Here is a 24570-nt window from a genome sequence, read left to right as displayed (position 1 = left end):
ATTAATAAATTAATATTAAACCTGCTGGTTGTTTTCGAAATTTCTGTTTTGGGTTAATAAATACGTTTTCAAACGGCATACTTTTGACTCAAATTTAAAAATCTTGCAAGGGTATACACATTATGATAATATAGTAACTGGATTAAATAGCATTTGCTGTTTGAGCTACAAAAACCTTTAAAGATAAAATGTTTCATTGTTTTGTCCATAAATGTCATGTCGTTAAATTCCCATTAAAAGCCATATTGTCCCATTTAAAAAATGTATATTTTTTATTAAATTATTTAGTGACTGTGGCGCAACTTTGAAAGAGCGCGTGCCGCGCACTTTGAAAACAATTTATTTTCTTTGCTACATTTTTGTCAATATTTGTAAGGGGCAAACACGAACGAAGAACTCGAGAAATGCCGAGCGGAACGACAGACGCAGCTGTTAGAACGAATAGTTGTGAGAGAACCATTTGAGGTGTTGAAAGGGATACATGGTACCAAGGCTTCATGTAAGTTTGAATTATTCGCGTGTGGTGACGGCTCTTTATCCAATACTTATTTACAAAGAGAACTTCAATGCATGCGCGTTAGGTCCTCGACTATCTTAATGACATCCTCCACTTCCGCTCCCTTTCGTTCGCCATTCAGTGTTAGCTGCAAAGGGAAAAGGAACAACATTTAGACCTACTCTCCCGATATTTAACACAAGTTTAGTGGTGCTCTACCTCCAGTCCCTGGACGGCGTCGCGCATATTTTCGCGATTTAAATCCAAGAAGCTCTCAATCAGATCTCCGTCAATAAATCCCTCGCTGGGCTCCACTTTGGTGTTGATTTGGAAGTTACGGTAGTAGGTGTGCTCGATTTTTCCTACCGACTTGATGATCTTCTTCAGCCGCTCCTCGAGGCCGTGCAGGAAATCGTAAAAGTCCTGCGGGATTTGGGTGACAATGCCAATAGCCCCGTTGCAGGTTCCATACAGCACACAGCCACTGATCGGCGTGGTCCGTTCGCCGACGTTCTGCATCACCAGAGATCCGTGGCGAAAAACGTTGACAGTATCTCCCAGATGAAACCGAGCCAGCTCCGGCAGCAGCTGGCGCTCCTCGTCCGTGGTGGCAGCACTAAAATGTTGGAGTTAAGATTATTAAAAATACATATTCGATGTCAGTTTTTACACCCACCTATCCTTCTGGCACACGAACAAATTACCATTCGTCTCAGAGCCCAGGAAGGTGTCATCGTCCAGGATTTCAACGGCCCGCATCCACTTGGGCTCACAGTCTCGGGCGATCTCCACAAATATGCCCTCCATCTGCTTGTGCTGCAGCAAAGTGATGGACCGCATCAGGTCCCCAACTAGGATGAAGTCGCCCTTGGCCTTCAGATACAGGGCGGCAATCATGTTTTGGATATTACACTCCATGCGCAGCTCCTTTTCGTTGGTCCACTCGTAGAGGCGCACGAAGCTGCCGATTCCGGCCAGCACTTTTCCATTGAACTCAACCAGGGCGTAGCAGGTGCCGTCCACCTTCGTCTCTGCCACTTGGGTGAGCTTGTTGTCGTGGTAATGGAAAATGATGATCCTGCCCACCTTGGGCTCCGGCTCGTCGGGTATGACCAGCGATGTGGCCACCACATAGTACGTATTGGGATCATCGCCCAACTTGGCGGACATTAGCGACGATATGGTCTCAGGCGCCACAAACTGGTGGGCGTGCAGCACTTCGAACGTGTTCTGGTCTATTACCAGCAGGTTGTGCACGTCGATCTCCTGGCCCACCTCCGCGTTGGCAGCCGTGGAGTTGCCACCGCCCGGCTTGGGCAATATGTTCGAGCTACAGGTAATATTCTGCGCTTGCGTCGAGGCACTGTTTCGCAATGGCTTGGCCCCGCCTCTTCCGTGAACATCAATGCGAAGCGTAGACACTGCAAAGGTCTGAGATGCCTCCTGATAGGCAATCCTACGGGGACCCTCGCCCAGCGGCACCGTTCGAATATGCAGCTTCTGGATCTCATCGATGGTACCCAAGATTACGGAGTTCTTGGTGGCCAGCGCCAAGCTGTCAGGATAGGCCTGGGCATTCAAGGAGCACATGTGATTGACCTCCTTCAAGTTGACGTTGGAGAATACCAGCTTGTGATTGGATGAGTAAATCACAGTGGGGCGATCGGAGCAGGCAAACACATTCGTCGTGGCAAAGGAGCGGAAGGTACGCAGTGTTGTGGGCTGCGTGCCAAGAGTCACCTTCTTTTTATCCGTTAACTGCCCGGTGGTTTGATCCATAATGAAGTAATACATGGAGCCATCGCCCAAAGCGCACAGCAAATAGTGTATTCCCTCGAAGGTGGTCATCAGAATAGAGCGCGGAATAATCTCTGCAATAGAAATGGAAATGCAAGCATTGCTTCTCGTCTCTTTAGCCCAATGGAGTGTCTATCGCTCACCTCCGCTTAGTTTCTCGGTATAGATGGTCTCCAAATCGGGCAGTGACAGGATCACAGCCGATATATCCGTCCACAAGCCCACGGCCACCAAATCTGAACTATTTTGCGTCTCATCCAGTGGTGTAATGTCCAGACAAGCCACCTCGTAGGCCAAAGTCTTGCGAGATTTTTCCACCAGTTTTCCATCCTCAATGACGATATAGAAGATGTCGCGTGCGGAGGCCACCACAATCTGTGTGGTGTTGCATGAGACAACGCCAATCGAACGATCGCCGTCGGGCCGCCATTCGGCCACCAAAGCCTTGGTTCCGCTCTTCACCAAGCGCACACTATCCGAGGTGACTTGAATCAGCTGATCATAGTCCACATTGGCACAGAGGAACGTTTGCAGGTCGCTGGCAAATCCGGAAATCTCCGTCTCCTCTACCTCCTCGCCAGACAGCGTCAGAATCCTCGTGTGTCCCACAAAGGCCAGCACCAGGGTGTTCTCATACGGACTGTCGTCGATGCCCACTTTCAGTGACCACATGCCCTTAATGCCGGGCAAGTCAATGCACGCGTGCTCCTGGATCCCAATCCCTATGCGAATAATGCGCAGCGATCCGTCTTTGAAGCTACCCGAGCACGTGATGATCTGCCCTTGTCCCTGGCGATCCAGGTCCACGACAGCAATGTCCAGAATGGGCGCCAGGTTCGTAAAGTTCTCCACTGGTATGACGTAGGAGCCGTCAATAGATTCCGAACTGAGGCGCACCAGCTGAGAGTCGCCGTGGCGGGCGCCGATGTAGAGGAACCCATTATCCAGGTAAGTAATGCACTCAGGAATAGAGATCTCCCCCAGTTGTTCCACCTTGATATCCTTCACGGTTATGCCTTTGCCCGGGGTTTCAGAGGTGCCTAGGAACAGCATGTACAACTGGCCGTTCATGTTGCCCAGCAGATAGCGCAATCCCTTGCTATCCACCCGAGCGTAGCAATTTATGGTGCTCTGCCGGAATGTGAGGGGCGCGACCGCATGGTAGTTACTGCCGTCGTGATAAACGATCGATTCCCTGCCAATTACGATCACCCCGCCGATGGGCGATGGCACCGGAATTAGCATTGTTGCCTCCGTTTCCACATTATCCTGCTTCCAGGCTATCTTCATGAACTCCTTTTCGCGCAAGTTAATCTCGTGTGACTTCACATGCCTCCCATCGTTGTCCTTGTGGATGACAATGACGGTAGGATTAAGGCAGCCGTGCAGAAAATCCACGTCGTAAACATTCAACTCGTCCATGCTGCAAGTTGGGGAAATGATCATGGTATTACAATTGTCCTAAGATGCCAAAAATCGAAGTACGTTACCGCAAATTGGTGGCCTTTAGCTCGCTGGCCTCCTTGTCCATCGGTATAATGGTGAATAGTCCTTGGTAAAGGCACATTCCTATGACCCGGGCCTTCGGATCGATGGCGGCAATCACGCCACCCTCTGATGGAATACCCACCGGGTCGGACACATTGCCATTGGCCTTGGTGACGACGGTGATAACGTCGTTGACCATTCGAGCCTCTAGGATCATGACATTGTAGCGGCGCGTCAGAATAAAGAGCAGATCCTTGTTGCCGTCCGGCGGACGGAAGTGGCGCATTACCGCAACGGTGCCATTTATGTTGATCTCCTTGAGCGGACGCAGGCCCTCCGGTGTGACGAGATCGATTTCCACCTGATTGTTTCGCGCAATTATCAGATTGAGGTCCGTGGGCGAAGTAAAGTTTCCTGCCGGGATAAGGCATTTTAAACATACAGTGAAATCGCTCCTTGTGTAATCTGGCTGCCGGCAAACACGCTTGTTTTCTGTTCGCCGACCAAACCACAGGCATTCCCTCCTGCAGCGCTCTTCCCTTACCGGTCAAGCAAGCAACAACAGCCGTCGGCTTCTGCGCCGTCACCACGTAGTGATGCGACATCTTCCTGTGACCCTTAATTCGAGATATTTAGCGTAATTCCACGTAGTTTGATGGATTTTCACAGTTCTGGCTGTCAACGCGCTAAAAAAAATTCATTGAACAGACGCCGCCAGTGTGACCGCGGAATTGTCGATAAATCATACCGTCCGGCCATTCAAGAATATACTTTTTATACCAACGCCTATTTGGGAGGATTACAAAAATATACCAATAAATAAATGTATATATATTTAAATCTAAATTTCTGTTTTTATTACATATGTACATATTATATTTAAATATGTTTTTTTATATCCTTATTATTGACAAATTAATCTTTCAAAAGTAAAATAATAAAAAGAAAAAATGCCTGTTGGTGTATACAGAACGACCCAGAATACACATTTTGTATCTTATATACATTTTTTAAGCTAACGAACCTTTAATTTAGCAGTACAAAGCCGATAATTTTAACGGCCTTGGACTTCCAGTACGACTGAAAATATCGTATAAGCAGTTTTGTAAGACTTTAAATATTTGCAACAGCTGTAGTGGAAACAATATGTATCTCATACGCTAAACGAGAAAATACTGACTAGTGGAAATACGCTGGTCGGTATATTTTATCGCTAGCAACCCTGCTCTCTTTAATGGCGACCGGACCGACCGACTACTACGTGTTTGAAATAAAAAGAAATACTTCTACCGATCTCGAGAGACCGAACGCACTGAAATTGAGTTGGAGATAATTGTCAATACTATTTGTTGATCCGTGTGCTGCTGTCGCATACCCGTTGATCCCCCCATTTCCTTCCTTCAACCGCCCCGGAGCTCTGGAGAAAAGTGTCTGTGTCTGAGTAAAGTGCCTGCTCCATTGCCTTGCCTTGCCGTTGCCTTGCAATCATGGCGAGACTTACAAAAGTCTACAACACGGACGACGATGACTCCGGTTACGTTGGCCGCAGGAATTTGCCACTGGTGGCTGGCGATAAACTAATGGTAAGCATAATTACTTGCCACCCGCACCAATATCTCTCTATATGTAAGGCTAAGGCCATCCAAAAACCCACACAAGCACGCCTACATATGTGGGTGTGTGCGTGTGCACTTGGTCCAAAAACTTTCATAACATGATGGGTTATATGTACATAAGTGATGATGGCTTGTTGTTTTTGTATTGAGGGGGGAACTTGAGCTATGATTCTTGCCACCCACAACTCTCCCTCTCGCCTACCGCCGCCGTCGCCATGTTGTTCTTCGAAAAGTGTGCAATAACAACAACGAGGCGCAGCCGGAAGAACCTGTTTGTGTGCAGTCCGTCCGTCACTCTCTCGCTCTCCCTGCTAATTCTCCTTTTTGTTTCTAACTCTCTCTATTTTTTCCGATGTCTTTTCAGATGCTAATGGACCTGAACAGCAAAGGACTGGTGATCGACAGTCCGATGATCCGCGGTCGGGATCTAGAGGAGTTCTCGCGCAAATTCAAACTGCTCACAGAGGCCGAACGGCGACAATCGCTGGAGATCGACTGCGCCAGCTTTATGGCCATTCTTAATCAGTGCGTGCAGTGTGTCGGCTGTCGACGCCGTGTGGAGCGCCTGTTCCACCAGCTGACGGAGTCGGGACATCGCACGCTAGATCCCCTGGAATTGCGACCCACCAACACGCTAGGCATCGTTGAGGAGAAGCTGAAGACGCCGCAGGCCCTGGGCACGCTGCTCTATCGGCATCACGAGGTGCTTAACAACCTGCTGGATAATAAACTGCGCAACAAGACGCGATGCGTTCTGCACTCGCTCGATGCCTTCCGCGCAAAACCCTTTTCGGAGACGTGGCGCGAGGTGTGGTCCGCCATGAAGAGCAACTGCCGCAATGAGCTCACCATCATTGAAACAAAGGAGTTGCACGACGTGCTCGAGAACTACCTGAAGAAGCACAAGTTCTGCTCCGGCTGCCGGACGAAGGTGAGTTGAAAGATAACAGCGTTTTATGCTTCCCAGGATGTATCTTGTATATTGTATCTATGCATATGTATCTAGAACAGGCGGGTCTTCACATTCAGAACCATATATTTACCTATTTTCAAAATCATTTTTACTGCGCGTCACTTTTCTAAAACTTGATCATTTCCTTTCTGATCTTCTGGTAGATTGAGCGCGCCTATAAAATACTCATTGGCGAAATTTCGGCTAAGGAGAAGGGCTACGCGGTTCAGTTGTACGCCCACATCCGCAAATGTGTGCCCGACCAGCATATCCACGTGAACACCAACAAGATCGAGTTCCTGGACGCGCTGATTAAGCGCGCCGAGCCGGAGGTGAACGGCAGCTACTCGAAGCTGCGCGAACGCCACGCCAAGACGCTAGAGATTGCCCAGGAGGAAGTGCTGACCTGCGTCGGAATGATCATGTACGAACGGCTGCGTCGAATTTACGTGAATCTGCGTGAGGAGGAGCGGGCATGCCAAGTGCTGGCCGCTGTGGGCGTCCACGCCCTCTGCCGCAGCTTTGACACGTTCGTGGAGCAAAAGCAGGGCATCAGCAACCTGGAGCTACTCTACCAGGAGATTAGTCGTGCGGAGCGGGCCAAGCAGCTTAAGCGCGAGCAGAAGAAGCTCAAGAAGAAGAAGAAGAAGGACGAGAAGAAGAACTTGCACCGGCAGTGTGAAGACGCCGAGGCCAACGAGTCCGACGAGGAGGCGGATGAGCAGGAGGAGGAGGAGTCGATAGAGCTGGAGATAGTGGAGCTCGAACAAGAGGAGGAAATGGATGCGGATGAGGAGAAAGTCGGGCAAAGCGATCCTGGGGCGGACGATGGCATTGTTTTGGAGTCTTCTCACCAGGAACCAGAAACAACGCAACTAACGTCTAAACCAACGAAATCGAAACCGAAGAAGCAATCGAAGAAAAAGAAGCAGAAGCAGTCAGCGGGATTGAAAAAGGCAGAAGGACGGAAGCAGGAACATCATCCGTTGGCTAGCAACACCCAGCAGCCCTTGGACGACGATCACGATCACCTGGACGTGGCCAGCTGCATCTCGTCGAGCGTCGTAGCCAAGTTGAATGGCGAGGACAAGTGCGAGGACTGTCTGGCCCCCATTCCCAACTGTCCCTGCGAGCAGGATGTTCGAGACTCTGGCTACGGCAGCGATCCCACCTCGCACGCCGACTCGCGAACATCTAGCGTGGTCTCGTCGCCGGAGGGCTCGGAGGTATCCTGTTCGGATGGGCTGTGCAACCACGACGGACCCCACGATGAGGATCAGCATCAGCACGGCATGTACGGATTGGCGTCGGCTCGCAATAGCTACGTCTCCGACTTGCTGCTCTACGGCAATCAGTCGCGATTTGAGCACAAGTTTTCGTTGCTGCAGATGTGGGTGAGTCAAGCGAACGATGTTTTTATAACCTCCCAGAAAGCCATTCAGTGTTTAAAACCCAATATTCATATATATTTACGATCAATGTAAATTTTGAGACTAATTTTCAACATTACTTTCGATTGTAGGACGACTTCGACGATTACGACGACAACGAGGAGGACGAGGATGAGGATGAGACCTATTACATTCCGCAGGATGTGGTGCTGGCCTTCAAGTGCCACAGCGCGCAGGTGCAGCGTCAGCGGGAACAGCTACGCGCCACATTGCGCGCAAACTTCGAGAGCCTGTGCCTGAAACGCGGCGTGCAGATGCCGTTGAAAGCGAAGACTTCAAAGATGCCTGCTCCTGCCGCAGTCCCTGCTGGCCATATAAATAAAACGCATTAAACCGTTGTAGTTATTCAGTCGAGCGACAGCGATTTCTAAAAATCAACACGCGCGCGTGCATTCAAATAAATATATAATTTTTTGTTTTTTGAAATAAATGAAGTATACAAGTTACATCTATCAGTTAGTATTACATTTTGGATATACGGATCCTTCAGCAGTTACGGCACTCCTCGTGGAACGGCTCCAGGGTGCGCAAGTCCCTCCAAGTCGGTGGTAACCCATTGGCCACGAATTTACCACATCGCTTACAGGGCTCCAGAAATAGTTTGATGTGGCTGTTCAGCCAGGTCACATAGCTCTTCACCGCCAAGTCGGGCAATGTGGGTGAGAAGAAGTGCAGCATGGCGGAGTGGGCGTGCTCCTGCACCTTGCGGAACACTTCGTAGCGCGACTCTGCCCACAGATCGTCGTGTTCCAGGGGCTCATCGAAACCCTTTACGGTCACCCATTCGATCAGTACACCCTTGAAGACAATGGCCGCCTTCATCACGTTACTAATGGTAACAATGGCCACGGCATTGGTACCAAATGGGCGGAATATTCGGTACGAGGTGTGGGGCGCCGTGTTGATCTCGCTTAGCAGCTTGTCTATGTGGCTGAGGGGGAAAAAACAGTTAAAATTTAAATATCTGTGATCACATTGTTGTATTTAGGTCTTACTCTGGATCATTGTTAAACGAGGAAAAAGGCAGGCGCTGGCGTTTCTGGGAGCAGTAATTGTAGGAACGCCTTAGCGTATTCTGGTTGAGATTGTTAAAAGCCAGGAAGCTGTGGTCGTGCACCTTATCTATCCACTTGTAGCTGTTGACCAGTTGCGGGTACAGCGCCTGCCGGTCCTGAGACGTTTCCTGAGCAAGGTAAGCCGTATTTCCCAGTGAATACGCTGTGGGCGGGACTTGCAATCCATTTATTAGTTGCTCCACTTCCCTGTAGGGAAATAGCTTAAATGGTACTCGATTCGAAACAAATTTTCATAGATTAACCCACCGCAACTGCGAGTTGATGGCTCCGAATCTCTCCTGGAAGTCGTGCACAAACTTATTCCGACTCTCCTCTCCACCCTCCCCATCGGTTCCATCGGCCAAATGCTCGAAGCACTGCTTCACATTTGATCGCAGGTTCTTGACCGCCGTTAGGGTGGAATTTAACTTGTCCATAATTCCAAAGCGGTTTCAATCCGCCGAATAAACGTTTGCTATTTTCTTTGTCAACAACAAAAGATGAGCCGGGTGCTGAAGGTGAAACCGATACATCGATAACTTTAGTATTTGCGGTATTTTCCGATGTTTTTAACATCAGCCGTAAAAAATTAATTTAATTATTTATATATTTTATAAATAAGCTTCGTTGATTGCTATATCATAAATTATTTTCAGGAAAAAATAAAAAGTTAAGGGTTAAAACCAGTCTTAAAAATTTCTGAACACATAAAAAAAACATTTTTCTTTAAAGAGTTTTTATTCGAAAGAAAGTAAATAAAATCTTATTTTATTAAAAAAAAAAATTTAATAAATTTTATTTATTGTCTGTGGTATGTATTTGTTCCATCACTAATTTTACTTTTTAGTATTTTTTGCAATCAATTCTTCGATATTTTCCCGCTATTTCGGCTGCAGGCAGTCTGAAAACAACTGGGAATATCAATGCCAATCGCGAGTCTTGTGGGAAAACTTTAAAGAACTAAAAAGCGCACAAAAACAACGTCATCATGGGCAATAAATCGTCGCTGTTTCTGCGGAACGAGGAGATCGCCCAGATTCAGGAGGAAACTGGCTGTGAGTACGAATTCAGATAGTGGGGCCGACCCCTATAGATTTAGCCCGCCGCCAGGAGTTCCACAACAAATACGCATTTAGATATAAATAAATATTTCAAGAGCAAACAATAACATCGCACTGGAGTGCTAAAAGCTTATGGTCTTAAACAAATACCAGTGTGATTTCAACGGTTTCGCAAGCCATTAAAGAAACCGATTCCATAAGGTCATTTTAAAGTTCCTAAGAACATTATTCAGAACTGCGTCTGAGCAATCTGCTAGTTTAAAATATGATTCTGAACCCCTGAATATGCACAGACATATTCTTCGAAAAGCTAATTTGCATTGCTGTTGCACCTGCACTTCCAGCGTGACGCAATCGCCAATAATAGTATAACCGATTTATGAGTGGACGGGGGCAAAAGTCAAGTCCTATCAATGAAATTGGCTTTGCTGGCAATTATCTAGTGTCCGAGACCGTGTAATTTCAATATTCTGGCCGCGATAAGCCAACAATTGAAACTGGCCCCGCATTTGGAACTTGTATCCAATGTTCGACCAGCTAAATTATCAGTTAAATTGATAAGAGGCCCCCGGCCTTATCAGCCCGAATTTATAACGAACTAAATGGAAACTTGCGTGGTCTTCAAAGAGTCAGTACACAGAGAGAAACATTTTTGCTCAGGTTTACATGCGGAGTGCAATTTCGACCTACAAAAAAAAGTGAAAATTAAATCTATAACATAGATTATAGCGTTTGTATACTTGTTTACGTTTCAACTTCTATTCAGGAAATATATCTAGTTTCAAGATCTGAATTTTTCATTTTGTTATTTTCCTTCTGTGCTCAGTCACTCCCAATCAAATTGAACGGCTCTACTCGCGCTTCACGTCGCTGGACCGCAACGATTGCGGAACGCTCTCTCGGGAGGATCTCATGCGTATACCCGAACTGGCCATTAATCCGCTGTGCGAACGAATTGTGCACTCCTTTTTTGCCGAGAGCAACGATGACCGAGTTAACTTCAGGCAGTTCATGAACGTGCTGGCCCACTTCCGGCCGCTCAGGGACAATAAGCAGAGCAAGCTGAATAGCCGGGAGGAGAAGCTGAAGTTTGCCTTTAAAATGTACGACCTGGATGACGATGGTGTGATCAGCCGGGATGAGCTGCTGTCCATCCTGCACATGATGGTGGGGGCGAACATTAGCCAGGATCAGCTGGTAAGCATTGCGGAGCGGACGATCCTGGAAGCGGACTTGTGCTGCCAAGGAAAAATCTCTTTTGAGGACTTCTGCAAGGCGCTGGACCGCACCGATGTGGATCAGAAGATGTCTATTCGGTTTCTCAACTGAGTTGGGTTTCCGGAGTCACGGGTAAAGAGCGAGTTTCTTAGTCAGTGTGTACCAAATAGTTTAGGTCGAGAGTCAGTAGTGAGGCATTCCGGTGTGTAACTGAAACCTCTATTTTGTCTTGGAGCACTCTAGGTCTCTAGGTGCTCAGAAAGCGTAATAATTGATAAGTGAATTTTGAAAGTCTAGAATTAAAAACACAAAAACTTAAAGCGTCACAAAGTGTAAAAATAAATGAATAACATGTTTTATAGCTCTTTAATTTAGAATCTTTTTGGTTGCATGAACACGCCGGATCAACATGTATTTTTAGTTGTTATGGAAAACCGACCTACTTTTCCATTTGTTACCTTGTTTTTGCCTACGGAAAGCTCATTCCGCTCAACGTGTAGATCATAATGACATTTTGTGTTTAAATAAAGGCCGAGATGAACTTAAGCGAACATATATTGAATAGTTTATTGTTTTCAGACGATCAAGTGGAATAAGAGGGGTATATGTTGTATCTGTAATTGCATTGCCGAGAATTCCAGGAGTTCGCGGACGGTCGCCCAGATCCTGTCCTGTATCATATTTATGTTGTAGTGGAAACGGCCAGCTTCTTGAGGTGCTCCATGAACAGCTGCAGCGACACGTCATCCGTGAGAACGGGAGCACCACCATCCTGTCGAAACAAAGCCAAACACATTAATCAAACGATGGATGGGGGGGGTAAGGTTCGTGAACTTAGAGGGAAATGAGCGAGCGGAACCAACACCAAGAAAAGTCCAGCACCATGGAAATACAACTATTTGCGAGTACCTCAAAATAATTTTTGTAGGGAAACTAAAGGCTTAAGATAGAGGTATCTATCTACAGTAGATTTATGTAAACAAGTAGATAAGATTAATGATTCCAAGACTTACAAGAAAAAAAAAAAAACATATAAATGATCCTAGTTATATAGCTTACAAAATATGTAATCTCTTTAAATCTTCCTTAGACCTTAGAGTTCTTAGCTTTATTAGCAACACAAGTGTATAAATGATTTGTTAACCCATCCCAACATAAATGGAGAACGTTGAACAAAAGTTTACTACCGTGACATGACCAACGGACGGCTGCGCATGATAGGGGGAGCGGTGGACGGGTACGGAGATTACACAATGAGGAAAACAAAATCAAACATAAAACGAAATTGAGATCAAGATTTCAGTAGATAATTCGATGGCACTTATGAGCGCTCTGCAAAGATCAATTAAATATGGCCAGCCGACGGCGGCGACTGTTGCCATGAAACTCACCTGCCCGTAGGCGTACATGTTGTTGTGCGTTTGCGAGGGATTGACCTTGGACAGCAAGAAGCGCGCCTGGGATCCACCGTGCTCGGTGTCGATGTATCGGGGCATGGGGAAGCGCGTCTGCAAAATCTCTTGGGCATCGTCGACCGGCGCTTGCAGCAGCTGCTTAAAGTTCTCATACTCTGGCATGTCCTGGTATTTGAGTGCACGCCATTGGGCGATGGTCTCGCCGTGATAAATCAGGATCTGGAAAAATGTATCCATCAAAAGGATGCGATCAGCCTGGATCGAGGCTGTGTCGAGAAGCACGGGCTCTGGTGGGCCGTTGAACGAGTAGCTGTAGAGTATCGGCTGGATCATAATAAGCGACTGGGTGAGGTCCTCGCGCATCAGCATGTGTCGGTAGAATGTGGTCTCGTCGGGCGAGTTGTTGAAGACCTGCAGGAACTGCGAACGGCGCAAATGGTACATGAACTGCGGGAACAGGCTGAAGTTCTGCGACAGGCGGAAGCTGTTGGGATCATCCTTCGAGTACTCGCCGAACTTTTGGCACTGCAAGTAATAAGAAAGCGTTAAAGGTATAGCTTAGTTAATGCTGTCAGCTGTGCACTTACCAAGCGGATGAGCTGACGATCAACCCAGCGCAGAATATCAGGCCCCTCGTCCGTCTCCGCACGATAGACAACCATGCGGGCCATCAGTACAGCGGCAGCCTCCTGGTCAAACCCGGCGCTGATATGGTGGACATTGGACGTGGCATCCGCCCAACTGAGGAACAAACAGATGCATAACTTTAGTTAAAAAGCTCTGAGTACTTTCTAATATCACTTACTTTCTGGCCAGGGTGGTGACTCTGATGCGCCGCTGGCCGCTCGGATGCTGATACTGCGTTATGAACTGTATACAGCCGCGCCCGCCCTGCGGAATGGGCGCTGCATGCTGGTTAACCACCTCAAAGAAGTAGGCCACCGTGGAGCTGGGGTTCAGGGTGCACAGCTTCCACTGGACCGTATTGCCCATGCCGATCTCCACATCCGACACCGACGGGCTTTTCACATTCAGCGACACACACGAGCCGATCCCACCGGAGATCTTCAGCTCGCGCGAGCACTTCACCTCTAGCGTGGCATTAAAGGCCATCTTTAGATCGTTGCGACCATCGCGCGCAAACACACGCTGGAATGTTTGCTTAAAGAGCGACGAGTTAAACGAATCGCCCATGACCATGTGTCCTCCAGTGGAGTTGCACAACTGCTTCATCTCCAATAGGCCTGTTTGATCCAGGGCACAAGAGTATATATCAACGCTGTGCCCATTGGTGGCGGCCCTCAAAGCTAAGGCATCGAAATGCTTGATTGCCTTCTTCATGAAACGGACGTTGTCCTTATGGATGTCGTGGTGCGATCGAATCGGGTGCTTAAGCTCATCGTCGACCACCTGACCGGGGCCCTGGGAGCAAGGTCCACCCACAAAGGTCATGATGCGTCCTCCCGTATTCGGGTAGGTGCACTCTAGCAGACCCACTGCAATGGACAAAGCGGCGCCAGTGGAGCGCAGGTAGCGTTTGCCCTGGGGCACCGGCCAGGGATCGCGTTGCAGCTCGCTGAGCAAATCGCCCAATGCAGCGTCGCACTGGCCGATTGGCTGCAGAAAGCGGTGCGCGGGCGGCACTGGGGCCGCAGCTCCAGCCGGCTGGCCAGGTATCTGCTGCTGCTGTTGCGGCCCCGGAGCCGCTCCACGTCCAATACCGAGCATATCCTGCACCTGCTTCGCGGTCAGATCCTTGGTCCCGCGAAACACATAGCTTTTGGAGCATCCCTCGGCGCCTAGCTCGTGCACCTGGATCATCTTGCCGAAGGTAATCAAACCAACCAGGGCGTTCGGCGGCAGTAGACTCAGGGACATTTGCAACGAGTCTTTCAGTGCGTCCAATTCTTCCTCATCCATGCAGGTGTCTACCAGGAAAACAAACACGGGCGGCATGGTGGGAGCCCGAGTAATGGTGTACTCGATGGTACTGAAGCCAGGAATCAACTCTGCGGGCTGGTGCTGCTCGGAAATGGCTGCATATTGAGGGGGGAACTGAAAAAACACAGGGGTTAAAGTTTACCAGAGAGAGTGCTCACTTGATTACTCACCGGATTCCGCTGGAAACAGAAGTTGCAAACCCACAACTTTGCCCGATAGTCCACCTGGCACAGTGGATTGAGGATCGCCCTGCAATTGCTCCGGGTGCACAGCACAGGCTCATATTGGATGGGAGGCAGGTCAGGGCGCTCCTTCAATGGCTGATAGAGACAGGCGAGGGGCACCACCAAGCGACTCGCGTCGATGCGGCTCGAGGGCCACACATTCCACGTCAGCCGCACCCCGTCGCGGTCCTCGTTCTGCTGGATGAACTCCTCGTAGGTGGTCATCGCCTCAACAGCTCTTAAATATACTATTTAGACGGGATAATCAAATTTAACTCCGCTGCCAATTGGGAAAAATCGGTCGGCAGGCCACGTCACGAATCTGACAGCTGGTCGTGACTCTGTTTCGTGTTCGCGACGGTAAATGTACTCACGCAAAACAACACAAAAACTAGTAAATTATCCACAAGTTTATCAAAGAAAAATTGCACACTTTAATTTATATAAATCTATAAAGAAAGGTCAAAATCAAGACGAACGTATAAATGAATTTTGATTGTAAACGTTGCAGGTCAGTGAAGATAGTTTTTAGGCGATACTATCGATTGGTGAAACGGTTATTAGAAACTAAAATTAAAACTTGGTAATAAATTTGTTTAATTACAATTTGAAGAAAATATTATACAGTGACAAAAAATTCAGAAGTTTCTATTAATTAATATAATATAACTTGAGTTATAAGAAATTCTGACAACATTTTAACTATATTTTTAAAGACCTTAATTAGTAGTTAAGGCAAAGCAAATGCATGTGTGATGCGCTTTATCTTAAACTTACCGTGTTTACGTTTAAGATCTATTTTTTATTTTAAATTTTTTAGTTAATTCGATATTTCGATAATCTGCAACTATCGCCCGGCAGAATGCAGCCCTGGGGCAGCTGTTTACTTGGCGTTGTGTGTGTGTGTATTTTTTAGAGTTGGTTGTTTCTAAGATGGCGACGAAAAAAACGCGTCTTATGTGAAAAATGCAATCATAACAACTCGTCTTTTTTGCTAATAAATGTGCGCTAATTTGAAGCAGAACTAGTGAAAAACAGAGCTTAGCGTGTGCCGAGTGTTTTACATGTGAAAGTTTTGGTGCGGAAGCGTAGTGAAAATGGCCACAAATATGTATCGAGTCGGAGGTGAGAAAAAATTTTCCCCTACTCGCTTTTCTATCATCTTTCGTTATCGGCGCCGCCGTCCCACGGTGTGCGTGGCCTGCGTGTGTGTGTGTGTGTTGTGTCTGCGGAGGCTTTGAAAATAATGGAAGTGCATTTAAAATTGCCGAAATCCCCAAGCTCGCCAGTGTGTGTTATCACATTGGAGCCAAATTCTGGCAAGAGTAATAATATTTTTTTGTTCGTGGGGCAGGGGATTCTGATCGGTGACGCTACTGCAGCAAGTGTTTCCAAAGAAATCCTCAAACCGATAAGCATTAGTTTTGTATGTGTGCCTGTGTATTCTAGGGCTGGGAAATGGAATTGCATTTGCCGAATTGTGATCTCCAAACGTGTGCTTGTTTGTGTGTGTGTTTGTGCTTATAAAAGTGTATCCAATGTTTGAGAGTGCCACCCACTTTATTGTGTTTTCTTATGCTAATGAGCTTCTTTCTGAGCATCTTCCCTTTCCCCCTCCGTTAAAGTACCCCTCCCCATTCTTCCAAACTCCGGTTATAGCATACTCCATCCCGTTCGCTCTTATGTGATGACGTTATTCTGTTTCTTCACCTGCTTTTCATGGGTGCCTGTGTGCATTTGTGTGTGTGAGCTATTTCGAAATGCAAATAAGCCTCAAAACGCCAACGTTTAATTAAAAGAATCAAAATAAATAACAAGGTGCATGTGCGAGTTATTTAGACTGTGTGCTTTTGTGAAATTGCCCATTCCTATGACTGGAAATTAATCAGTGCTTTTTGTTTGCCATTTTTAATAGCACACACATATATACATATCTTTAACTGTGCTTTCTCGCTACCTCCACACTTTCTTTTTCATCTCGTATCTATATTTTGATGTTGATTTCTGCATCTTAAAAATTGACAGATGCACTCGTTATTACGATGTTTTTCTTTTAAATTTCTTTTGCTGTTGCATTTTAATTTTTTTAATGGTCAACTCAAGTTGAAAACGCTTCTGTGTTTAATTGCGCCTTTCTTGGTATAAGTGGCCAGTCGTAATTAAGTGCTTTGTGCGTGTGCGTTTACCTGTGACGTATGAATGGGGTTTCTACTCTTCCTCCATTTCCCTCTTTCGCCCCGCCCCCCTTTTTTATGCCGTACAATTTTTTCAATGCTCGTTTTGCAGACTACGTCTACGTTGAGACAACGCTGAATAGTCCCTACTTAATACGGCGAATCGAGGAGCTGAATAAAAACCAAACCGGCAATGTGGAGGCAAAGGTCATGTGCTTCTACCGGCGCCGGGATCTGCCCAATCCTCTCGTACAACTGGCCGACAAACACCAACGTAAGTACTGCCCACATCCTCCGGCAATATTTGTATCTATAAGTACATATACTTTTTTGTGACTAAGTGAGGTTATGTATCGCAGCAGAGTCGTTGTCGTGGCCTTCAAACTAGTTAAAAGATTAAACAACATGTCCACCACAGGGCAGACCCCAAAAACATAAAATGCGGCATTGTGTGTAATGTGTCATTCACCCACCACTCCTCCTATAATAGAACCACACAAATCCCCTTCGCTAAACAAGAGCCCCATAACAGAGGTGAAGCATCCCCGACGACAAGAAACGCAATTACAACAAATGTAAAATATTTGAAAAAAAAAGGTATTTCGTGCAGCTTCCATTATGAGCTTCTACAAATTCAGGCACTGCAGGTTCAAAACTCGGCAAAAATTACCCAAATACAAAAGAACAAATATTGCAATCTAGTAAGCTTTTATATTAATATTATTTTTAAGATTTCGTAGTACAATTTATTACCTAGGAGGAGAGTCGAATGAAAATAAGCAAAAACTTGATTGGAGAAAGGTGTATCTTAGCATATAAGGTTATGCCGGTATTCAGACTGTTTTAGGTTTTTTTTTATAATACCCAATGGGTCGTCTTTTTTACATATTATTGAATATATGTACGTATTTTTAATATTGTTTTTAATTATTTACATCTGAATATTAAATGCTTAAAGTTCTTACATCTACTTAAGCCTCTCATAAACTCATTATTTTTATTTAATTTGAAGAGTCAGTCATGTCAATGTAATCTATACGGAAACCTGCTCAGGTTTTTTTTTTTTTAAGATAATGAGCTGAGCTGCACTGTACCCTTGATGTTGTGGTTGCCGGAGTTTTTGCTGTTTTCGGGTGGCTGCTAGGCGGCGCCGGCGTCAATGTGAATGTGATACTCTCGGCGCTCGGCTGAAGGTAGACTTGCTGTCTACATCTGAAAACCTGGGCCAAACATATATATCCGTACCCACGGATACTGTGTGCTGTGTGTGTGCACGAAAATTTGCAACCAAGAGGTAGGGGTTGGGGATCTGGAGGGGATTGCCGGGGAGTGGATTGTAGAGGAGTGTGGATGGAGCTATAGCAATGTGGCACACGCAGCGAGGCGCGCTTTGCATTTGTGTATACATACACACAACGCCTTCACCCCTCACCACCTTTTGGCGTCAACCGACGACTTCCAGCCCATTTCGACGCCTCTCAAAAAAGAAATACAACTGGGTTGAGTTTTTGGCTTTAACCACCCACTCAAATTTGATACGTGACCCAACGGAAAATGCGTTTTCCATGAAGCTGGCGGCCTCCACCCCATGACATGCGCCAACAATGCCCATTAACACAACCCCTTTTGGCCCTAAATTCATCGAATCCATGCCTCCTTGCTCATTATTATATGTTATATTTTTTTTTTTTGTCTGCGAGTTTTGAAGGCGTGAGTCGTGTGTTTACTGGCCACTTGCTAATTAGTCATTGACAATTAGCGGCACAAGTGTACCCGTAAATAAAACGCAAATTCTTAAGCTATGATGACACTGTACCTAAAATAGAATAAGTGATAAGAAAGGATGGATTAAAATCAATTAGTTAAATGTTTTTTAATTATTTAATTAAGGGTTAATACCCTTTACTGCTTGACATATTAAACAAAAAATCAATTGGTAATCCACAATTCCTTTGATTACTTATTGTCAACGACATTGACTCTTTTTGCTACATTTTTATTATTTAACAATTATTATTAATATTTTGTTGTAAACCATGAACCTTGTAAATAAACATATTTCACCAAAATTGAAATTCTTCAAAACCAACCAAAAATATCGCAACAAATCAGTGGCCACAGCTGAGGACTCACCGCTGGCGACCAAGTTGAAGAAGACCTGGCTCCGCACACCCGTGGGCGAGGAGCAGGCGGCGCAGGCTGTGCTTGATCCCTCAATAGGTACCTCCTTCAACTAAAGAAATCATATTAGCTTTTGAATGCACATCTGTTTATGTAGATCATACTTGTACTTTTCTTTAATCTATTCCTTCACTTTAAACTTTATATCAAGCTTAATAGTTTCTGTAGTGTTGTTAAGTAGTCTAAGCAGATATTTAATATGTTAATTAATTTAAAAGTAGTTATTGAAATAATTATCTGATTTTCTGTGGTATTGCTTGCTCCTATTTTCTTCCGATATTAGTGTATAATTATTATTTATCTACATTGCATTGTGCTGCAAATTAATGGTTTAAGAGGAATCAAGCTATTGATTTGCAAAACAGTTTCGTGGAATTTCTAGAAAGAAAAATTCGTCTATTGGTGCACGAAATAAGCCATCGGCTACTGTAGTTGTATCTTTTATTTTTTTTTTATATTATATTTTTGTGTCTTACCTCTTAATACCACTTATTTCTTACTGAATTTCCTAATGACTATTTCAATACTTTTAGCTTGTTATTTATAAAAACATAAATTATTAAGTAAAAAAAAAAAAAAAACATAAACGAAAGATGGTTTTTATTTACTCATTGCTGACTTTCTTTTCTTGCAGCTGCCCTGGATGAGGAGCGCACCAGTCCGACGCAATCGTCGGGCGCTGCTGGCTCAGTGACCGCCAATTCTGGCACCAACAACAGCACTGCCAGCGGCGGCGCTGGAGGAGCAGGTGGCGGGGTAGCGGAGAAGGGTGAGGCCCTAACCAGCAAGCAACGCTACCAGATCAAGCATCGCGAGCTGTTCCTCTCACGCCAAGTTGAGTCGATACCCGCCACACAAATCCGAGGAAAGTGCTCGGTGACGCTGCTAAACGAGACGGAATCCCTTCAGAGCTATCTCAATAAAGACGTGAGTTGGTAGTAGTTTCCCCGGTCAGGAAAAAACCTTAATGTTATATATGCACAACAGGATGCAAATCGGGGTTTAAAATAAATAAATATTATTATTTCGTTGAATTTAAAAGTAGTGAGCATCCTTTGCATATTAATTTCTTTAAATGAAATGGCAATTACAAATTATACCTCTTTTTTTTCTTGACTTCTATAGGACACATTCTTCTACTGTCTGGTGTTCGATCCAAATCAAAAGACTCTGCTCGCCGACAAGGGTGAGATCCGAGTCGGCAGTCGCTATCAGTGTGATATACCCGCAAAGCTCAAGGACACCGCCCTGGATGAGCGCAAACTGGAGGAGCTGGAGTCGCTAGTGTGGACGCCCGAGCACAGTTTGACCGATCGCAAAATCGACCAGTTTCTTGTGGTCTCGCGTTCCATTGGCACCTTTGCCCGTGCCCTCGACTGTAGCAGTTCGGTGAAACAGCCCTCGCTACACATGTCCGCCGCAGCAGCTAGCAGGGACATTACACTGGTAGGTGGAAGGAGCTATTCCTTACTTATTCCGGGTATTAATCTTAGTCTCCTTCCAGTTTCACGCAATGAACATTCTGCACAAGCATGAGTACTCGATCGAGGAGGCCATGTCCTCACTAGTTCCTTCCACTGGGCCTGTGCTCTGTCGCGATGAAATCGAAGACTGGAGCGCCTCGGAGGCGAATCTCTTTGAGGAGGCTCTGGACAAATATGGAAAAGACTTCAATGACATTCGACAAGATTTCGTAAGTAAATTTTTTATTATTATTATTAAATATTTGCATTTTATCATAATTTATCTCCACCAAAGCTGCCTTGGAAGACGCTGAAACAAATCATCGAGTATTACTACATGTGGAAAACCACCGATCGCTATGTGCAGCAGAAGCGCGTAAAGGCCGTGGAGGCGGAACTGAAGCTCAAGCAGGTCTACATACCGCAATACAACAACAATGGCAGCAAGGGCAACGGATCCTCGGTTAAGGCGGCGGGCGGCGGTGTATACAACGGCACCACCACCAACGGAAGCACCGATCTCTCCAACAATGGCAAACCCTGCGAATCGTGCGGAGCAACTAAATCATCACAGGTACAAATAAATTAATTTATATATATTCTTATATTTATTTGCAATCTACCCGCCATAGTGGAACTCGATCAGCACCGGTCACAGTACGTGTCGCCTGTGCCAGAGCTGCTGGGAATATTGGCGCAAGTATGGTAGTATGAAGTCTGCGACCAAGGGCGATGGCGGCGGCGACAGCAGCGATGCCAAAAAGAAGGCATCGACGGCTCTAACGACGCCATCAGCGACGTCAGCAATATCAGGTGCAGCAGGTGCAACCCCCACTGCAGTGGTCGACCTAAATGATGACGACAAAATCAGTGATCTATCCAATCGTCAGTTGCACAGGTAAAAAAGAGCATTAAAATAACATTTTTTCAATTTAGTTATGCTCTAATGCGGTGCCTTTTGCCTTAGATGTTCCATTGTCAATTGTGGCAAGGAGTTTAAGCTGAAGACCCACCTGGCACGCCACTATGCGCAAGCGCATGGCATCGCCATCAGCTCTGGATCGCCGCGGCCCATCATGAAGACGCGCACTGCCTTTTACTTGCACACCAATCCCATGACCCGAGTAGCGCGCGCAATCTGCCGCAGCATCGTCAAGCCTAAAAAGGCAGCGCGGCAGAGTGCGTATGCCATCAACGCACTGCTGGTTAAGCAAGAATGTGAGTCTTTTATAGCTTAGAGATAACATTTACGAAGCAAGGCAAATCTAATCCATCCCGGTTTTTCTTTTCGTCTCTCAGTTACGAATCGTATTAGTGGAAAGTCGCAAGCTGAGATCAAAAAACTACTCTTGCTGAAGCCCAAGGATCGGGGAAGTGTAACCAAGATTGCCAATCGTCTTGGGGCACCGGGCAGTGGTCCGCACGAGTGGCTTATATTAACACCCAAGGACAAGATGCCGCTTCCACTCTTTGTCTCATTCCCCAAACCTCCGAAAGCTGCCGACGGCAGTTTAGTGTACGAACGAGTGCCCAACAAGTCGCCCGACATAGTCGCCGTCTCGGCCGACAAGGAGCTTACCATAATTCCAACGCAAGCCACTTCGACGATACGGAAGCGCGCCCACGACGACCAGCAGCAGCTGAATGGCACTGAGGGTAAGTGGCGTCACATCTTTAAGATATTAGATAATTAAGTAAAATAAATAATTATAAAACGGAAATTAATTTTAGTTAAAACGATAATTAAATATTTTTTTCAATCGGTAATTCTTTTAATTCAAGAACTAAAAAAAGATGATGCTAAAATTATATATTCTACTTTTTATACTATATTACAGTTACTATAGTTCCCAGCGGACCGCCGGCCAAGCGCCCCAATAAGGATCCCATGCCCTCCCATTGCCCCAGCCCAGAACAGTTTGCGGCAATGATGGCGGCATCTGGACAGCCGCTCTCCCGGCATCATGTGAGTAACTATCAGGCCTTTATTTAATTAAATATTGACTAGTTTATGTACTTTGGTTGGTATCTAGCTCAATGGCAAGCAGAAGATTGCACAAATGGCCCGTGGGGGCAATGGACGCAAACAGGTCATCAGTTGGATGGATGCACCGGACGATGTTTACTTTAGGGCCAACGATAACCACAAGTGAGTAATGAGGAATAACGAACAAGCCCATAAATATTTATTTCCTGTTTGTGTTGTGCTGCAGAAAAACGAGAAAAATACTCTCTGCCGTGGACTTGCGTCGTGCGGCGCGCAAGCCGTGGCGCATACTGCCTATAAAGCCTGCGGTGCCGGAGCCGAGTAGCAGGCCCATTGAATCACAAATTGTCATATTGGACTGACCGTCGACGGCAAGCAAAATGGCAAAATCTGGTGCATCAGGGGCATCGGCATCGGCAACCAAGTTGTTGTTATCGTCTTCAGCAAACAGATACGACCAGCAGCAACACCCTCCATTTCCATATACCATGGATGCACTGCTTAACTAGCGCATTCTCTGGTCAAAACGGGCTTGCCATGTACATACCCCCGGAGCATAAACACTCCCACATCTCCCACAGCACGGACAGACAGACCGACAGAACAGGCATTAACTTAGGATCAGTGTAGTTACAGCCTCACTGTGAGACGACATGTAGGAAAAACAAGCAACACAAATCCACTTTAATAGCGCTTAAATAGGTATCTTTTTTAAACAAAGCAAAAATAGTAAGATAGAAAGTGTTAGGCATGCGAGCGAGAACCACAAAATATTTATAAATAATTTATATAATTTTTTAAATTACAACTTAACACACAACACACACGCAACACACTGACAACACTTTTACTTACAAAATGTGGGCTTCTGCATTGGTCTATTTTAAAATATATGCATGTTAGTCTCAATATACATGTGTTTTTCCGTCGCTTTAAAGTTCTTCTCCGTTTAATTTCCTAAGCCTAATTCTAGCTAAGAACCAGATACGTAATTATGAAATTAAAAGGCCTCTCCCGTACGTTTTATTTAAATGTTTGGCAGTCCAGAATTGAATTGAATGCACATAGCAGATATTGGGAATTATTTTTGAATGCTTTGAGAAGATTTGAAAAGATAAGGGATTTAAAATTGTTAATAAATGTGTGACACGTGCAAAGTTTTAGAAAAGTTGTTTACAAATTTTACGCTGTAACTACTTACTAATGGGAAACCACACACTAAAACAAAAATTGTACAGTAAAGAAGTAAAACGTTAAAAATTCGAATAAAATGTATTTTCATAATTTATGTAAACACAGACAAACGAATGTTCAGTAATCTAAAGAGCTATCATCATACTCATCCCACACACAACCAACCGCATCTAGCATATATTATTGACGCATATAAATTTAATAAGAATCTAAGCCGCAATTACATTTAAAAATGTATCAATAATAAATGTATCAATAAGGATCGTAAAAAGTAATGACTAGGGGTAGAGCAGGGCAGGTTGGCAAACGCCAGAAGAGCATCGAGGAGGATACCCACTAAAATTAAATGATTATGACGAAGATTCGATTGTAAGCCAACAACATACTTTTAACTTACGACCTAAGCAATTTTTGTAAAATAATAAATCACTTCAAATTAAAAATTGTTAGTTAAGTGACGAGAGAAACGAACGAGCGAGCCGAAAGCTGCTGCCACTAATGTCAACAACACGTCGCGAGCATGTGTCAGGATTATCCAGCAAATAGACTTATTAACTGGTTTTCATTTACTTCCCAAAACACAAACATCCAATATCTAAGCATCTTGAAGACGAGCAAGCACAACAGAGACAAGCAACAGAAGCAAATCAAACAGAGCTGTATACATAATTATATACCTATATATATATATTATATACAGATATACAAATATAACAGTAACAGTGGATAAATACAGTATGCATAACAATTTTTACAGAGCAAGAAACAAACGAAATGACGCAGCGATGGCGGCCACCACAGTGAAGAAAACGTTTTCCAAATAAAGTTTTAAAACTAAACACTTTTCCTAAGAACAT

General features: G+C 45.4%; 6 protein-coding genes across 10 annotated transcripts; 3 read left to right on the top strand and 3 right to left on the bottom strand.

The window, feature by feature from the left end:
• Window positions 1–245: 245 nt before the first annotated feature.
• Window positions 246–4504, bottom strand: pic (DNA damage-binding protein pic). The gene is made up of 6 exons (XM_017176282.2): window positions 4326–4504; window positions 3784–4195; window positions 2437–3716; window positions 1173–2367; window positions 716–1112; window positions 246–644 (listed from the first exon to the last, which is right to left on the bottom strand). The coding sequence occupies exons 1-6, from the start codon at window positions 4384–4386 to the stop codon at window positions 564–566; spliced, it is 3426 nt and encodes a 1141-aa protein (XP_017031771.1). The 5' UTR covers window positions 4387–4504; the 3' UTR covers window positions 246–563.
• A 502-nt stretch (window positions 4505–5006) lies between these two features.
• Window positions 5007–8246, top strand: LOC108081217 (gametogenetin-binding protein 2-like). Its single transcript, XM_017176295.2, has 4 exons — window positions 5007–5364; window positions 5762–6328; window positions 6514–7743; window positions 7872–8246. Exons 1-4 carry the CDS (start codon window positions 5269–5271, stop codon window positions 8130–8132), a joined length of 2154 nt encoding a protein of 717 aa, XP_017031784.1. The 5' UTR covers window positions 5007–5268; the 3' UTR covers window positions 8133–8246.
• On the bottom strand, window positions 8189–9367 carry MED27 (mediator complex subunit 27). The gene is made up of 3 exons (XM_017176306.2): window positions 9123–9367; window positions 8796–9062; window positions 8189–8731 (listed from the first exon to the last, which is right to left on the bottom strand). The coding sequence occupies exons 1-3, from the start codon at window positions 9290–9292 to the stop codon at window positions 8287–8289; spliced, it is 882 nt and encodes a 293-aa protein (XP_017031795.1). The 5' UTR covers window positions 9293–9367; the 3' UTR covers window positions 8189–8286.
• A 389-nt stretch (window positions 9368–9756) lies between these two features.
• On the top strand, window positions 9757–11685 carry elm (calcineurin like EF-hand protein 1 elm). Its single transcript, XM_017176269.2, has 2 exons — window positions 9757–9910; window positions 10743–11685. Exons 1-2 carry the CDS (start codon window positions 9844–9846, stop codon window positions 11243–11245), a joined length of 570 nt encoding a protein of 189 aa, XP_017031758.1. The 5' UTR covers window positions 9757–9843; the 3' UTR covers window positions 11246–11685.
• Sec23 (transport protein Sec23) lies at window positions 11677–15248 on the bottom strand. Of its 2 annotated transcripts, XM_017176248.3 has the most exons (7): window positions 15089–15248; window positions 14661–14962; window positions 13355–14604; window positions 13137–13290; window positions 12526–13074; window positions 12322–12342; window positions 11677–11906 (listed from the first exon to the last, which is right to left on the bottom strand). In XM_017176248.3, exons 2-7 carry the CDS (start codon window positions 14937–14939, stop codon window positions 11817–11819), a joined length of 2343 nt encoding a protein of 780 aa, XP_017031737.1. In that variant the 5' UTR covers window positions 14940–14962; window positions 15089–15248; the 3' UTR covers window positions 11677–11816. The 2 variants fall into 2 exon arrangements, with proteins under 2 accessions (XP_017031737.1, XP_070142710.1); XM_070286609.1 differs by lacking the exon at window positions 12322–12342 and having other exon boundaries at window positions 15089–15247.
• Window positions 15249–15628: 380 nt separating this feature from the next.
• On the top strand, window positions 15629–24569 carry MTA1-like (metastasis associated 1-like). Of its 4 annotated transcripts, none has more exons than XM_017176206.3 (13): window positions 15629–15839; window positions 17001–17162; window positions 19001–19108; window positions 19704–19996; window positions 20195–20515; window positions 20574–20762; window positions 20828–21106; window positions 21165–21430; window positions 21500–21750; window positions 21832–22188; window positions 22371–22498; window positions 22566–22681; window positions 22746–24569. In XM_017176206.3, exons 1-13 carry the CDS (start codon window positions 15812–15814, stop codon window positions 22879–22881), a joined length of 2634 nt encoding a protein of 877 aa, XP_017031695.1. In that variant the 5' UTR covers window positions 15629–15811; the 3' UTR covers window positions 22882–24569. The 4 variants fall into 4 exon arrangements, with proteins under 4 accessions (XP_017031695.1, XP_017031713.1, XP_017031686.1 ...); XM_017176197.3 differs by lacking the exon at window positions 15629–15839 and adding an exon at window positions 15946–16039; XM_017176224.3 differs by lacking the exon at window positions 19001–19108 and having other exon boundaries at window positions 15630–15839.
• The last annotated feature ends 1 nt before the right edge of the window (window position 24570 follows it).

Source organism: Drosophila kikkawai, chromosome 3R (assembly GCF_030179895.1).
Source record: "Drosophila kikkawai strain 14028-0561.14 chromosome 3R, DkikHiC1v2, whole genome shotgun sequence".
Taxonomy (NCBI): Eukaryota; Metazoa; Arthropoda; class Insecta; order Diptera; family Drosophilidae; genus Drosophila; species Drosophila kikkawai.
Note: the sequence above shows the minus strand (reverse complement) of the source record. Positions and strands in the feature narration are given on the sequence as shown.

What these genes read in the sequence shown, in the direction of transcription:
- LOC108081217 (XM_017176295.2), top strand. Translation starts at nt 5,269, where the DNA reads ATGGCGAGACTTACAAAAGTCTACAACACGGACGACGATGACTCCGGT. An exon ending in TGGCTGGCGATAAACTAATG is followed by an intron (nt 5,365 to 5,761) that starts GTAAGCATAATT and finishes ATGTCTTTTCAG; the next exon opens with ATGCTAATGGACCTGAACAG. An exon ending in GCTCCGGCTGCCGGACGAAG is followed by an intron (nt 6,329 to 6,513) that starts GTGAGTTGAAAG and finishes ATCTTCTGGTAG; the next exon opens with ATTGAGCGCGCCTATAAAAT.
- pic (XM_017176282.2), bottom strand. Translation starts at nt 4,386, where the DNA reads ATGTCGCATCACTACGTGGTGACGGCGCAGAAGCCGACGGCTGTTGTT. An exon ending in TTCGTGTGCCAGAAGGATAG is followed by an intron (nt 1,113 to 1,172) that starts GTGGGTGTAAAA and finishes CCAACATTTTAG; the next exon opens with TGCTGCCACCACGGACGAGG. An exon ending in ACGCCGTCCAGGGACTGGAG is followed by an intron (nt 645 to 715) that starts GTAGAGCACCAC and finishes TTCCCTTTGCAG; the next exon opens with CTAACACTGAATGGCGAACG.
- elm (XM_017176269.2), top strand. Translation starts at nt 9,844, where the DNA reads ATGGGCAATAAATCGTCGCTGTTTCTGCGGAACGAGGAGATCGCCCAG. An exon ending in GATTCAGGAGGAAACTGGCT is followed by an intron (nt 9,911 to 10,742) that starts GTGAGTACGAAT and finishes TTCTGTGCTCAG; the next exon opens with TCACTCCCAATCAAATTGAA.
- MED27 (XM_017176306.2), bottom strand. Translation starts at nt 9,292, where the DNA reads ATGGACAAGTTAAATTCCACCCTAACGGCGGTCAAGAACCTGCGATCA. An exon ending in GCCATCAACTCGCAGTTGCG is followed by an intron (nt 9,063 to 9,122) that starts GTGGGTTAATCT and finishes ATTTCCCTACAG; the next exon opens with GGAAGTGGAGCAACTAATAA. An exon ending in TCGTTTAACAATGATCCAGA is followed by an intron (nt 8,732 to 8,795) that starts GTAAGACCTAAA and finishes TTTCCCCCTCAG; the next exon opens with CCACATAGACAAGCTGCTAA.
- Sec23 (XM_017176248.3), bottom strand. Translation starts at nt 14,939, where the DNA reads ATGACCACCTACGAGGAGTTCATCCAGCAGAACGAGGACCGCGACGGG. An exon ending in ATCGTCAGCTCATCCGCTTG is followed by an intron (nt 13,075 to 13,136) that starts GTAAGTGCACAG and finishes TATTACTTGCAG; the next exon opens with TGCCAAAAGTTCGGCGAGTA. An exon ending in ACATGTACGCCTACGGGCAG is followed by an intron (nt 12,343 to 12,525) that starts GTGAGTTTCATG and finishes TATCATGCGCAG; the next exon opens with CCGTCCGTTGGTCATGTCAC.
- MTA1-like (XM_017176197.3), top strand. Translation starts at nt 15,961, where the DNA reads ATGGAAGTGCATTTAAAATTGCCGAAATCCCCAAGCTCGCCAGTGTGT. An exon ending in TGTGCTTGATCCCTCAATAG is followed by an intron (nt 19,109 to 19,703) that starts GTACCTCCTTCA and finishes CTTTTCTTGCAG; the next exon opens with CTGCCCTGGATGAGGAGCGC. An exon ending in CTAGCAGGGACATTACACTG is followed by an intron (nt 20,516 to 20,573) that starts GTAGGTGGAAGG and finishes GTCTCCTTCCAG; the next exon opens with TTTCACGCAATGAACATTCT.